The sequence below is a fragment of the Callospermophilus lateralis genome, chromosome 3 (assembly GCF_048772815.1).
Source record: "Callospermophilus lateralis isolate mCalLat2 chromosome 3, mCalLat2.hap1, whole genome shotgun sequence".
Classification (NCBI taxonomy): Eukaryota; Metazoa; Chordata; class Mammalia; order Rodentia; family Sciuridae; genus Callospermophilus; species Callospermophilus lateralis.
Window position 1 is genome coordinate 28,867,476 of NC_135307.1, and position 14,740 is coordinate 28,882,215.

General features: G+C 52.1%; 1 protein-coding gene across 4 annotated transcripts; it reads left to right on the forward strand.

The window, feature by feature from the left end:
- The first annotated feature begins 575 nt into the window (after window positions 1–575).
- Rps6kl1 (ribosomal protein S6 kinase like 1) lies at window positions 576–13,530 on the forward strand. 4 transcript variants are annotated; one of them, XM_076848085.2, is made up of 10 exons: window positions 576–840; window positions 2,250–2,374; window positions 3,230–3,322; window positions 9,026–9,073; window positions 9,495–9,627; window positions 10,389–10,997; window positions 11,361–11,450; window positions 11,611–11,693; window positions 13,015–13,110; window positions 13,420–13,530. In XM_076848085.2, the coding sequence occupies exons 1-10, from the start codon at window positions 576–578 to the stop codon at window positions 13,528–13,530; spliced, it is 1,653 nt and encodes a 550-aa protein (XP_076704200.2). The 4 variants fall into 4 exon arrangements, with proteins under 4 accessions (XP_076704200.2, XP_076704202.2, XP_076704201.2 ...); XM_076848087.2 differs by having other exon boundaries at window positions 576–810; XM_076848086.2 differs by lacking the exon at window positions 9,026–9,073.
- Window positions 13,531–14,740: the final 1,210 nt, after the last annotated feature.

A 14,740-nucleotide genomic window follows, 5' to 3' on the forward strand; every position in this document is an offset into this window, starting at 1 on the left:
AATGTGTGGACTCCACTTGTTTAACATGTGCGACATACCAGATTTGCTCTGTGGAGGTCCCATGAAGGCAGCTCTGGGTCACAGATAGCCTCAACCTTCTCCGGTGCTCAACATATAATATATGCTTAAGAAATATTTGTTGAGATGAATTTTTAAAATATGTATATTTTTTTATTCCAGGGATTGAACCCAGGGGTGTTTAACCACTGAGTCACATCCCTAGCCCTTTTTATTTTTTTGAATCAGGGTCTTGCTAAGTTGTTGAGGCTGACTTTGAACCTGTGATTCTCCCACCTCAGCCTCACAAGCTGCTGGGGTTACAGACAGATGCCATGTGCCCAGCCTTTTGAACTGAATTTGAATGGAGAAGAGAAAAAGCTGTGTTGTTCTATCATTACCACCACTTGGGGAGGATCTGGCTCATTGCGGGGGAACTTATGCACATTAGCTCTCATCCTTCTGGCTTTTGGAGGTGAATAGTCTCTTCAACATTCAGGGTACAGAGAGTAGTGTCACTCCCAGCTAGGTCCTCCCCAATGCATTTGCTAATTCCAGATCCCAGCTGCAAGGCAGCCATGAGTCTGGTGGCCTTTGAATGCCTGCCTGGCCCAGGTCTGGAGCCTGAGCCCTGTTCGAGAGCACGATCCCAGGCCTGTGTATACCTAGAGCAGATTCGCAACAGGGTGGCTGTGGGAGCACCTGACATGACCAAGCGTGACTACCTGGTGGATGCGGCCACGCAGATCCGGCTGGCCCTGGAGCGTGATGTTAGTGAGGACTACGAGGCAGCCTTCAACCACTACCAGAACGGTGTGGACGTGCTGCTCCGCGGTGTGCATGGTGAGGGGGGTCTGGGCAGCAACAGGGCGTGGGAGGGGAAGGGCCAGAACAGGGCTTGCCCTATCATGCATCTGTCCTGTTCTTTGTTCCTCTGCTGTTTGGCAGGGCACTATGCTAGCCCTGCAGGGTATCTATGATGGACAATAATGATAGCTAGCATCTATTAAGCTGTTCCTCTGTACCAGGCTCCCTTCTAAGGGCTCTACCTGTATTTAACCTCACAGTAATAGAAATGATCATATTGGTTGTTGCATATAATTATGAATATGTAGGAACATTTTCCTTTCTTCTTATTTTTTTTTTTTTTTGAGATGGGGTCTCGTTGAGATGGGGGTCTTGCCCAGGCTGATCTTGAATTCCTGGGCTCAAGAGCCTTCCTTCCACCTCAGCTGCCAGAGTAGCTTGAACTATAGGCATTTGCAGCCAGGCACCACAGGAACTTTTTTTTTAGACTCATTTTCCAGATGAGAAAACTGAGTCATGGGCAATTAAATAGCTTGCTCAAGATTCCACCACTCCCAGGGGGCACAGCTGGGGTGGAAGCAGTTTTGGCTGCCAAGGCTGTGTGCTTGACTTAGCATACTTGGCCACCCCTGGGTCTGAGTGGGTTGCTGCCCCCTGGAGCTTGCACTCCAGGGTCATGTGTGGCTAAGAGTTGATAATGGCCAATTAGTGGGAAGAACAATAAGGAGGAAGTGTGAGAGGAAGAACAATAAGGAGGAAGTGTGAGAGGATCGGGAAACAGGCCAGATGGGGCTAATGGGGGGCATTTTCTAGAAATGAAAACTCTAACTTGAATGCTGAAGAACAGCACGTGCGTTATCCAGTGGAAGCCCAAGGTGTTCCAGAGGGAGGGCCTGGAGAGGAGAGAGAGGCCTGCTCAGGGCAGAGTAATGGGAGAAAGGCTAGTGCTGTGGCCAGTTTGAGACCCCTGAGGGCCTGTGAACAGGCCACAGGCAGGAGTTGCCCCCACTCAGCTTCCTATGCTCTTGCTAAAGAGGCCCTTCCAAGCCTGGGCTTTGGGCCTGTCTATGGAATTCTGGTCTGGTCTCAACCCTGATGCCCTTTCACATTGGACCTCAGAGATGGAGGGCGCAATGCTCTCCAGGAACTTCATCTCCACTCTGAATAAATGGACATGGGATCCCCACCCTGACCCTTTCCATGGAGTGATGGTGGCCAGAGAGGTGGTGGGTGCCAACTGTAAAGTATAGCTGGCTAACTGTGCCATCTTCCTCGTCCTCCTCCTCCTCACTCGGGGGTCAGCAGATCTGGGGACAGAAGCTGCTGAAGCAGTCTTGGAAATAGGAGCCATCTGCTATGGAGGGTGAAGGGTGGGCAGCTGAAGCTGGGGGAGGGCCAGGGGTGGGAGATAGGGCCAGTCCCTGGTGACCCTCATTTCCCTACAGTGGATCCCAACAAGGAGCGACGCGAGGCAGTAAAACTAAAAGTCACCAAGTACCTGCGGCGGGCTGAGGAGATCTTCAACTGCCACCTGCAGCGGACACTGGGCAGTGGAACCAGTCCCAACACGGTGAGGAGACCCTCCCCAGGCCCCTTATCAGGGGAGGGCCCTGAGGGAGAGAGCTGAGGCCCAGAGTTGGCCAGCCTGTGGTGCCAGAGCTGCCCCTCCTGTTCTCTGGCTTCCTCCATCCCCCACACCCTCACAGCTCATTCATTCTCAGGCACTCACTGATTCATCCCTAGTCCAGTCTCGCGCTGTCACAGAGGACTTTACAGACACAGCCACCCCAGCTTGCATAGGGCTGCATTCACGTGCTCACATGTATGGAGCCTCTGGCCTGTTTCTCTTATGAATGAGCAGGCTCCTGGTCTCTGGAGCACACATAAACACATGAATGCAAACGTACACATGTCTGCCCAGGGCTCTCCCCATGTGGCTTTTGCTAACCCCGTGGGTACTTGGTCAGGGTTTGAAATGCATGCACAGTTCCCATGCCTACTTGTGTGCACAGGCAAACGTGTGCACCAACTAGGCTCACTGGATCTTGCAGGCTGCCTTAACCCAAGGCAGATGGCTTGCTCTTCAAACCATGTTCCCTTAACCCTCATGTGCCCAGGTTATTTCCCATCCCTTACCCTGAAGCATCTGTGGATGGGGCTTTTGAGAGACTTCTGAAACCCTGAGAACTTTGGAAGGCTTGGAGGGCAAGGCAGAAGCTGAGCCAAATGGTCAGCCTGGCCACCCTGGACCAATGTGGGCCCCCACGAGTCAAGGCCAGCTTGTTAACTCAGCCTGTCCCTGTGAGGTGGGGTCTGCCTGGACTCTGGTCCTACTCACTGTGGTACTCACTGCTCTCCCAGCTGCCAGGAACCCCTGAGGCAAGTCAACCCTGAGCCCACATGTGCCTGTCTCCCTCCTCCACAGGGATTCAGCAGCTTGAGGCTCCGGCCTATCCGCACACTGAGCACTGCCCTGGAGCAGCTGAGGGGCTGCAGGGTGGTTGGGGTCATCGACAAGGTGAGTGGATGCCCAAGGAGTGGGAGGGAGACACGGGTGTAGGTGCCATCCAGGGTGGCAGAGGGGAGAGGTGGGTAGGATGGCCATGGGACTGAAGTGCCGCCTGCACTCCTCCAGGGGCAGGTGGACAGGGTCAGAGGAGAGCACAGCTGAGTCCAGGGGCCCCTCCTTCCCCACTCTCACGCTCCAGTCAGGTCCTGAGAGGGTAGCGGGGAAGGAGGAGAGGCAGCCAGCACCCTCTCCACAGTGCTCTGACCAGACACAGAAAGCCAGCAGAGGCCAGGGAGAAGCTGCTCAGGGCACAAGACAGGCAATGTGCCCTGCCCACTCCCACTCCTCACAGACCCCCACCTACTCTCACTCTGCACCCCAGGGGTGCAGCCCACCACACACAGCTGAACACTCCCTGTGACTGGAATGTGCTCATGCAAAGCTCTTCAGCAGAGGACCAAGTGGGCCTGCCTTGTCCAGGGCCTGGGAACTCTCTCCTTTTCTTCTGGCACCCCCACCATCATCTGAATTTCCTTAATTCAGGGCAGACAGGAAGACAGGAGATGACATCTCAACCCTCATTCAGGGCATTCATTATTAAAGTGGGGAATCAGAGGGACAAACATGTCAAATGAGAGCTGAGCCAGTCAGATTCCCCTCTGTCCTCCATCCAGGGCTCCCTGAGTATCCCTAAAGCAATTTTTTCTCAGACTGGCCATTTATCAGAATCACTTGGAAAATATAGATGCCTGGACCCCACCCCACATCTGTGGTGTTAGAGGTTGAACCCAGAGCTGAACCCAAGACTCTGAAACTTAAAACAGTTGTTGGATGATTTTGGTGATTCTGGGTTTATAGAGAACAGACCAGTGTGGGTTTCCCCCTATGCAACAGGTTGGCATGGCTGCTGGTGGGAGGAGGGGTTGTGGGGAGCAGACCCCTGCCTGGCAGTGCACAAGGTGACCACAGGCAAGTCCCTCAGTGCTCTGAGCTTTGGATTACTCATCTGTAAAGTGGGGTGGGAATTCTCTCCACAAAGGATGATCTGGGAAGGAAAATGAAATCATTTTGGGGAAAGGCCTGGCACATGCAAATATATTCCATGCATGTTTGATGGCTCCCAGTGCAAGTGACATGAGCAAGTGAAGAGGCACAGGCTCCCAGCCCCAGGCTTTGCTACAGCTGCTTCTCCTAGGTCCCTGGAACAGACCCCAGACTGTCACCAAAGGCCCAGCCAGCTTCCATCTGCCAGTCCCCCTCCGCCTGCGCTATCTCAGTGGATGCAGCCCCAGCCTGACCTTGACCAAGCACAGCCACTCCCATGGATAGGCTGGGGAGGCGACCATTTCCCATTAAACCATAGGTGTTATGATGAAGGGTGTTCCAAGTTAAATAAGTTTGAGAAACAGTGAGTTAGGGTTCCATTACTTTTTTTGGGGGGTGGGGATGATAGGAGTTCTCTGAGCTTTTAGGATGCAAATGTATACTTGGAGTCTTGGAGACTCCAGGAGGGAGGCGTGTGACACAGCATCCCTCAAATTTGTTTAACTCCAGCACAACTCTGAGGGCTGTGCAGATTGAAAGCACAAATTAAGGCCAGACTTAACCATGCTATCTCCAGGTTGCCCTCTTTCTTTGTGACCCTTTCGTGCACACTCAGTTTATGGATTCAGCTCCCTCCTGAGACCCTGCTTACTTTTCCTGTGTCATACCCAAGACAGGAACAGCACTTTCCCCAAATTAGGAAAGGTGTTAGGGCCACTGGGCCCATTCCATAGCACTGCCTAAGCAGATCTGGGTGGCAACACAGTGCCAGCCCAAGGCAGCTGCAGGCTTAGGAAGGCAGCAAAGATGCCCTAAGGTGTCCAGGTTTTTTTTTTTGTTTTGTTTTGTTTTTTTGGGGGGGTCCCTAGGGGCTGAAGAGAAGTTGGCAGGGGTAGGGGGAGCAGGGAGCAGGGAGGTGCGTGGGCCAGGGTTTATGTAGACAGCCAGGACACCCAAGGATTCATCTTCAAGGAACCTGGGGACCAGGGAGATGTCACTCAGTTTTTGTTGAGCTTCTTCCAGAAGCCAGCCTCTGAGTCAGGCACGAAGAAGAAAAAGGTTATTCAAGTCACTTCTTGCTTTATTTGGCTCAAACACAGGGGTGTTTTTGGTTTTGATTGTCACCAATATTTTAAAACATGCAGATTTCAAATAAGAAATCCAGATTTCTGGCTTCTCCTGAAAAAAATCAAAATACTTGGAAATTCAGGGTTTGCATTCCCACCTGGTTGGAGAAGCTGAGCACTTCAAGCGAGTGCGGGCCCTCCTATTTGTCTTGTCCCCTTCCGCGCCCGCACCCACACACTTTCACATACTCAGTGGGCCTTTGAGTTGGAGAACCTATTTGAATCTTTTGGATTATTTGCTCCATTCAAGATTCCTCCTGGGACTTAGATTTGGGCATCTTTAAAGAGAGGGTTTATTGTGTTTCACCAAAGTTTTAATCATCTCTGTGTCCCAAAAATCTCAGTAGGGTTTTTTTCTAAAAATAAAAAAAGTCACCTTTTAAGAAAAGTAAGAAGAGGCACCCCAAACTGCCTTCCATCTTTCCAGTTATCAGACTCACCTGACATTTATGAGGCATGTTGCCATTTCCAGTGCTGTGGCAAGAGGTCCTCACAGTTGCTGTTCAGTATAGAAGCCATTAGCCACATAACACAATTTACGTTAATAGTAATTAAAATCAGGGCTGGGGATGTGGCTCAAGCGGTAGCGCGCTCGCCTGGCATGCGTGCGGCCCGGGTTCGATCCTCAGCACCACATACAAAGATGTTGTGTCCGCCGAGAACTAAAAAATAAATATTGAAATTCTCTCTCAAAAAAAAAAAAAAAAAATCAAGTATTCTGTCTTAATGGCACTAGCCATATTTCAAGGGCTAACTGGTCACATAAAGCTAATGGCTTCGACACTGGACATTGCAGATATACAATATTTCTACCTTGGCAGGAAGTCCTACTGAACTTGTTGCATCATAATAATTGTCTGACAGAGAATGAAACTGAGGTTCATGGAAGTCGAGTACTAACTAGATAGTACTCGGTCCCTCAGGCCACTAAGCAAAAGAAGAAGGGGATTTTTTTGTTTGGTTGCATTAATGGGAAAATGCCCTCTTTTCTGCCCTTTAGAATATAATGAAAGAGAAAGGAGTTTAAAACTGGAAAAAAAAAACAAGTCAAAACTTACTGCTATCTAATTCCAAGATAATTGCTGTTAATGTTTTGGCCTAATTCTTTCTAGATAAATAGTTAGGCTTTGATTTTTTTTTTTTTTAAACACAAAATCTTTCAATGTGTATGTAAAGTGGCCATTCTGGCTTTGCCTTCACTGATGGTTTTTTGGATAGTAAATCAAGAGGGCCTTGCCCAGGACAAGGTGGTGGGGAATCCCACTTGGCATGGGATGGTGGGGAATTATCCGGGGTGTCGGTACTTGTGGGAAACTCTGTTCTCTGAAATTATCCCAGAATTTTCTGCCTTTCTTTTTCAAACATTGCACAAGTTTGGTCAAGGAGCCAAAACCAGGGATCTGTCTCTGGCTGCTGAAGGGGAGACCTCTGGTGGTCAAAGGGACACCTCCCAGGCAAAGGGCTGGCACTCATCTAGTCTGCTCCTTTCTGTTTACTAATAGTGGGGAAAATGAGTCCCAAAGGGAAGGAACTTGCCATGGTCACCTAGTCATGCCCCCCCGCTGCAGTGAGGTCTTCAGGACTCTGGGATCAGCCTGCCCTAAGTCAAATCCTGACTGCTCCTTTTTAGCAGTGGGACCATAGGTGGGCTATATCACCTTTCTGAACCTCAATTTCTTCATCAATAAAATGGGCCACTAGTAACTGTCACCTGGTAGGTTGTGGGAATAAAGTAACCTGTGACAAGTACCTAGCACAGAGTGAACTCTTCATAGCCAATATAGATTTCTTCTACAATGCCTTTTGATAATTGCTATGGATTATGAGGGTTTGTACTTCGATTGACTGCTTTAATCAAACCCCCTAATGACCCTCTGGAGGAGGAACGGCTATGAACCCACTTTGCAGTTAAGAAGAGCAAGGTTCAGAGAGACTACATGATTGGCAACCGCGATAAACGCCATTCTCACAGTCTGTGCAATCCCAGAGGCTTGCCCATGTGAGGCTTCATCAAGCCCATGATGCAGAGAAGGCGGACATTTGTAATTCCATTTGGTGGTAGAAAACATTGCCTCACTTGTCCAATATGTAGATGTGCAATGCACTTTCCCCTACCCTAATCCTGGCTGCATTGTCACCAGTGTCTGGCCTTAGGGTCTGATTCCCACTCATCATCATGGCCAAGGAGTCACAACACCAGGGTGCTGTCTTGCATCCACATGCCCCTTATCTAGGCTGAGCCCTCTGCCTTCTTGTCCTGACACATCCATGTGCCCCCTCCTACAGCTGGGCCCACCCAGTTGAGTCAATGACCCAACTCCAAACAAGGTGTGGACCAGCGATGGGCTGAATGCTACCTGTAACCAAAACTAACACCAGGAGGGGCTGCTTTCTGAAGACAGCCTCCAGAGAGAGATTTATTCATTCAGGCTGGCCTTGAACTTCTGGGCTTAACCAACTTTCCTGCTGCAGCCTCCTGTGTAGCTGTAAGGCACAACCACACCTGGCTAAAGAACTTTTTTTCCTTCTTTTTTTGGTACCAGGGATTGAACTTGGGGATGCTCAACCACTGAGCCACATCCCTAGCCCCCTTTTTTTTGTATTTAAAGACAGGATCTCACTGAGCTGCTGCGTGCCTCGCTTTTGCTTACTGCCTCACTTTTGCTTAGCGCCTCGCCACACACACACACACAAACACACCCTCGAGGTACATGAATTGTCATGTACCTTGACCAGTGCCTCCTGGACTTTGGCAGGTGCAGCTGGTCCAGGACCTACTCCTGGCTAGAGAGCTTTATTTTTTTATAAAAGGAGGTGCAGCAGGTCAGGGGGAGAGACCCCAAGAAGATTGCCAAGCCCAGGAATGGTTCAGCCCACATGACCTGGAGCTGTACACTCAGAGCCTCAGCTTCCTCACTTGTAAAACAAGGATCAGAGGAAGTGAGTGAGGTCCCTTCTGGCTGTGACACCTTCAGACCCTGCAGAATGGTGGGCTCTGGGTGAAGTCTAAGTGAAGGGTTGATCTCCTTATGTGAGCCCTGGCCAACCATGGGCAAGAAGGGGGAGAGAAGTTCTTCTCACATCAAAGTCCTCCCAGCCCCAGCAACTGGTACTGGGGCCACTCACTAGCCATGTGTGAAGTACCTGCTCCATTCCTGTGCTGTGCTTGGCTCTGGGAATATGAAACTAGATAGTGTGGTCCCTGCCCTCAGGGAGCTCAGAGTCCAGGGAGCAAATATGTAATGAGACACGGTATGACAAGGCTTCCCCGAGGGTGAGCACAGAATGCACTGTGGATGGACCAGGAGCCCCAGATGCTGGAGGAAGTAGCCCCAGAGCTGAGACCTGCAGATCTAGCAGGGTAGAACAGAACAAAGTAGATGTCAGTTTAGAGGTGGAGGACATCTCTGAGCCACCAAAGCCTGCCCTCCCTGCCCTTCCCTGGAGGATCAGCTTGGTGGAGAAGCCTGGTGGGGGGAGGGGTGCAAAGAGCCCCAGGAATTGTCATGTACCTTGACCAGTGCCTCCTGGACTTTGGCAGGTGCAGCTGGTCCAGGACCCAGCAACTGGAGGGACCTTCGTGGTGAAGGCAGGTGCCGCCCAGCTCCCGCCATGCTGCATTCCCCTTGGGACTTCCTCAGAGTTCTTCCTTCCTTCCTTCTGGGGAACCCCGTCCTCAGAATGTGTATCAGGAGCCCATGCTCCCTCCAAATCTAAAAGCTGCTTGTTTTGCCCCTGAACATGGCCCCTGCCTCCTAACCAGACACACGCGTGCGTGCACACACACACACACACACACACACACACACCCTCACCTTGGCCAGGAGGGTGGAGGACCTGATTCCTGGGGAAAGAAGGGGAAGCCAGGTCAGAAACTGGGGAGGCATTTGCTCCTCAGAGTGGCTCCCACTTCTCATCTGGGTTCCCCTGAAGCAAGGACTAAGATGATCCCTAAAAGTGGCAGCCTCTGATCAGTCCCAGCTGACCTGCCCACCCTACTCCCTCCCCAGAGCCTGCCCAGGTGCCACGTGGTGAACCGGGAGCGGCTGACCATAATCCCGCATGGAGTGCCCTACATGACAAAGCTGCTACGGTATTCCGTGAGTGAGGACTCCATCTTCTTGCACTTGGAACATGTGCAAGGTGAGGGGGCCCCTCAGCAGCTTGGGCCTTTGGTATTGTTGACACCTACCCCCTTAAAATACTGAGCCCTGGGGAGGGTTGTGGCTTTCACTAGATGCACAGTAGAGATCAGGGATCCAGCCTTTCTGGAGATTGGTGGCAGGACCTGGCACCAGGCACATCTGGTGCCAGAGGGGCTGGGAGGATGTCTGCATGTAAGCAGATGAGACAGCATTTATACACTGTCTCCTTGGTCACCATTTCCTCTTGTCTTGGCTCTTCTCATTTTTCTGGTTGGTGCCCGTCTCTCAGAATGGCCACACAGGATGGTGGTGACTGAAGCCTTAAGGACAGGAACTGAGCCATGTAACTATATTTATTGATGATTATAGTGATTTTTTAAAAATGAGGTACATCCTTGAGTCATGACATAGAGCTGTCATGGATTCCTGCCTGGTCTTTGAATGTCGTTACATAAGTCTTCCTATGAAAAAGGAAAAAAAAATTAGAATATGTTGAACATTGGTGAACCCACCATACAGAACAAGGCCATCAACAATAAATACAGCAGTCTTGGGGTTCAGCACCTATGCAGGCTGGGAGGCTGGGCCTTCGAGGCTGAGTGGCAGGCAGGGGCAGAGGTGAAGAGGTTGAACAGGGAAGGAGCCCAGGCAGGTGGAGGTCCACACCCAGCATGGAGGGGAGGCGGGAGTGAGACCAGACCTGGTGTCCATGCCCTTCTTCTCCCTTCCCACGCTCACTGCTCCCTCTGCCTGGCCCAGGAGGCACTCTCTGGTCCCACCTGCTCTCCCAGACGTGCCCCCAACATTCTGGGCTCAGGTCTGGCTCCACCCAGGAGAAGGTGAAGGCCCAGCTCAACACCAGCCACAGCCTCAGTCTCCTGAACCCAGCACAGCTCCCCCCAGGCCACACCCTCAGGCAGGCCAGCATCCCTGCGGAACCTCCTTGGACTTCTCAGAGCCTTCCCGCCACCAAGGAGGCCCCCTCCCTCAGACCCCAGAGAGAAGCAGAAAGTGAATCCACAGGCAAGACCAACACTTCCTGCTCCTTGGACCTAACAAAAGCCCCCAGTGGCTTGAACCTGCAAGCCAGGCGGGCTGGCCAGAGGTCAGACCCTGGGCCCCCTTGGGGGATCCCTTGGGTTCGCAAGGGGGCTGGCCGGGTGCTGGGGGGCTGTGGCCTAGGCAGAGGTCAGAGCCACCCATCAGAGGGCAGGGCCAGCCTAGGGGGCAGTGGGGCTGTCTGGAGCGTGAAGGAGGAGAAGGTGAAGCAGTGGGCAGCTGAGATGTTGGTGGCACTGGAAGCACTACACGAGCAGGGGGTGCTGTGCCAGGACCTCAACCCCAGGAACCTGCTCCTGGACCAGGCAGGTAGGAGGCCCAGTCTCACTACCCCTGCCCTTCTCAAGTGGATACCCCCAGGGTCAAGGTGACCTCTTAGGTTATGTGCCACTTTCCCCTACCTGCATCCAGCCTTTCATTGGACTCTGATGGAGTCTGGCTGGCCTTTGTCCCCATGAGACTGGGGTAGCAGCTCCCAGGAACATCCTGTGAGCCTCTGGGTCTCAGGGGCTATGTTCTTGGGGAGACTGTCCAGCATGGCAACCTTTGGCTCCCACCATGTGACTGTGTTGGGGGAAGCCCTGGAACCACCTCCCCCATGCCAGCTGCTTGGTGACGGTACCCTCAACCATTGTCCCCTGTCATTCCTTCCTATTCACACTGGACATGAAGGTCACATCCGGCTCACATATTTTGGCCAGTGGTCAGAAGTGGAGCCCCAGTGCTGCCAGGAGGCTGCGGAGCTCCTGTACAGTGCCCCAGGCAAGAAGGCAGGGGGTGGGGCTTGGCCTTTAGTACTTCTGTGTGGACTGATTCTAGGGGCTAAGGATGACAGAGGGGATGGACAGTATGTGGTAGGATGAGAAGAATGGAGAGAGCCCTTTTGAGTGAGGCAGGGATGTGTGTGTTCCTGTTCCCGCAGAGGTGGGTGGGATTTCTGAGCTGACGGAAGCCTGTGACTGGTGGAGCTTTGGGTCACTGCTGTATGAACTGCTGACGGGAAAGGTGAGTAGCTAGCAGGGTGTGGAGCCCTGTGGGTACTGCTGCGTCCAGTCATTCAGTGACTGGGCAGAGGCTGCATGGTTCTCTAAGATCTGGTCATGGGGCTGAAAGTCCTGCCACCCCTGCAGGCCACCAGGGATATAGGAGGACACTTCCACCAGGCCATGGGCACACAGCACCCCACTGCGCTAGCAGCTATAGCAAATGAGATGGTCAGCTTCTATGAGTGTTAAGTTGGGACAGTTAGGGAAGGCTTCTGGAAGAGAAACCAGGCTAAGGTTTGAAGAGAGAGTGGAATTTGACAACCCTCCTTCCCTGGATCATCCGGAGCTTCCTCTGCCCACTGCTGGCTCCTCCTACCTATGCCCTTAGGGACTTCTGCCCCAGATCTAAATGGGAGGATAAGGAAGGGAGGGGGCAGGCCTTTCATCTAGGGCAGTAGCTGCCCTGTCTTGTTTGGGTTAGCCAGGAGCTCAGGGTTCCCCTACAACACTCTTGCTCAGGATGATGACTGCCCTTTGTCCTCCCCTGGGATGAGCTCAGCACCACATCTGGGGCCGGTTAGGTTGGAAAGCAAGGGAGAGGCCAAACTGCATCTGAGCAGGAAACAGCCAGAGTGGATGCAGTGTGACCTGAAGTCCAGACCTGACCTCCTGGCTCCCTCCTGTTTTTGTCCCCTATCTGGGGGCCTCTGAGAGTCCTAGCTGCAAATATTCACCACCACCACCGCCACCAATCCAGCTCTCCTAGTCTCCCACCACCTCTGCAGGCTAGGGTTTCTGGTCTTCATCCTGGAGCTCCTAGCAGCTAACCCTTACCTCCAAACAGACCCCCTCTGCTCTCCAAAGCTGCACCTTTGGGCATGGAGAAGTCTATGTCACCACATCCTGCATAGCATACAATTCTTACCTTGGCCCTGGAGGCAACAAGACATAGTCAGCTGTCAGATGAGTAGCCCATGGAGGCTTTTCTCTGTAAGGAGACAAGTCCCAGAGCCATTCCTAATAGTATGCCTGTCCCGATTGCCACCCGAGATGGGTACTTATAGCAAGCTTGCAGCCAGAGGGACCTGGGTTCAACCCTGAACTCAGCACAAGTCCCTTTTCCTCTGAGCCTGCTTCTTGTCTTTAATGATAAGGTATGTCAGGGATCCAGAACAGGGTCTGGCACCTAGTAGATCCTGAACAAAAGGCAACTCTCAATGTCATCATTATCATCATCCCTATGGAATGTGACATGAGGGTGGGGGTGGGTTCCTGGCTGCCACTGGAGTGTAGACTTTCCTGAGACTGCCTCCTCAGAGGTCCTCCTTTTGTCCTTCCAGGCACTGTCACAGAGCCACCCCTCAGGATTCCAGGCTCATACCCAGCTCCATCTGCCTGAGTGGCTCAGTCCCTCAGCAGCCTCCCTGCTGACTGAGGTGAGGTGCAGCCCAACCTAGAGGTGGGTGGGTTCTTGGCCTACGGTTAAAGACTGGTGGCGTAGCATCCCACAACTATGTGTGACACATGTGTTGTGTGGGTACGGAAGGGCAATGCATAGAAATCTTATACATTGGTGACCAACTGCCACCAATGACCGCCCATACCCTCTGGGGTTTACAGGCAGGGCTAACAGGGAGTGAGCCACCTAGGGCCATGGTGAGTGAGACCTTAGGGGTGGGCCCCTGCCTCAGTGGTGGGGGCAGGGAAGGCCTGTCAGAGTACTGACCCCTGGTCTCTCCCAGCAGCTGCTACAGTTCGATCCCACACAGCGCCTGGGTGCTGCAGGAGGTGGAATCAGCAAACTCAAGTCCCACCCCTTTTTCAGTACTATCCAGTGGAGTAGACTGGTGGGGTAATGGGGTGAAGTGGGTGGTGGAAGCAGCTGGCCAGGTCTGGATGTCCTGCCTGCCTGTCAGAACTGGCCCCTCTAATCAGTGGGCTGCAGGTGAAGAATGTGGGGTAGCTGTCTTTCCTGCCCAGCTCCCTACATGGGCCTCAGGAACAATTATCACCACTGCCCCAAAAGGGCCAGCCCCTGAAGAAGCTGCAGAGAGGCAGCAAGGCTTCCCCTGCTAATAAGCAGCTTGACCAGCCTTCTACCCATCAGCCAGCAGACACATGTTGAGTACACCCTATACCCTAACATGGACCTACCACCTTAAAGGGCACCTTCTGTGGTACTGGCTTTGAACTATGGACCACCTGCTGAGCCCACAGGAGGTTTTGTGATATATTCCTTCACTACCATGCTGTGCCTGACTTGGAACATCTCTGGAGACTCCTCCCAGGATACAGATCCACTGGCTGCTCGGTAGAACCAAACCAGGGCCCTCCCTGGCTGTCTTCTTAGTCATGCAGCAAGCAGCTACTAGTTGCTCCCATCAGAAGCTGTTCCTATAGGGGTAGGGAGAGTGGGAAGCAGGAGAGAAGGTGCAGAACTGGTTGATCCACTCTTCACTCCTGTCCAGGACCCTTATCTGGTGATTTCAGACTTGGGAGAGCAAAAGGGAGGGGAGAAACTAAGAAGATAAGGCAGAATGGGATGGGAACAGGTGACACAGTTTGCCACTTAGATCAAATCTGAAAACAATAAAGAGCTTTTTTAGCTGGGCATAGTGGCATGTACCCATCATTGAGTGACTCAGGAACCTGAGGCAGGAGGATTATAGTTCAAGGCCAGCCGTCTCAAAAAAAGCAGTGTGTGGGGGTAGGTTGAAGAGGCTTGAGATGTGGCTCAGTATTTTGTAGAGCACTCGCTGGGTTCAATCCCTAGTTCAAGAACAACAAACAAAACAAAAAAACTTTCTTCTCCAGCTGCCAGCTGGCCCACCTAGCAGGGGAACCTGTCCCAGGTTCCAAGAGGGGCTGAAACAGCTAAGACAGGTGTGCCTATGAGGATTCCCTTCTCAGGCACTGGATCTATTTACCATACTGCATTTTGGTTGAGGTTCTACTCAATTCACTGCCCACTGTGACTTCATTTCTGTTTGAGTAAGAAACCATTAAAAAAAAACACATTAAATTATTACTCACTTTTAGCCAGAAGCAAGATGTTTCTAGTCTCTG

What these genes read in the sequence shown, in the direction of transcription:
- Rps6kl1 (XM_076848085.2), top strand. Translation starts at nt 576, where the DNA reads ATGAGTCTGGTGGCCTTTGAATGCCTGCCTGGCCCAGGTCTGGAGCCT. An exon ending in GAGGGACCTTCGTGGTGAAG is followed by an intron (nt 9,074 to 9,494) that starts GCAGGTGCCGCC and finishes CTCCCTCCCCAG; the next exon opens with AGCCTGCCCAGGTGCCACGT. An exon ending in CAGCCTCCCTGCTGACTGAG is followed by an intron (nt 13,111 to 13,419) that starts GTGAGGTGCAGC and finishes CTCTCCCAGCAG; the next exon opens with CTGCTACAGTTCGATCCCAC.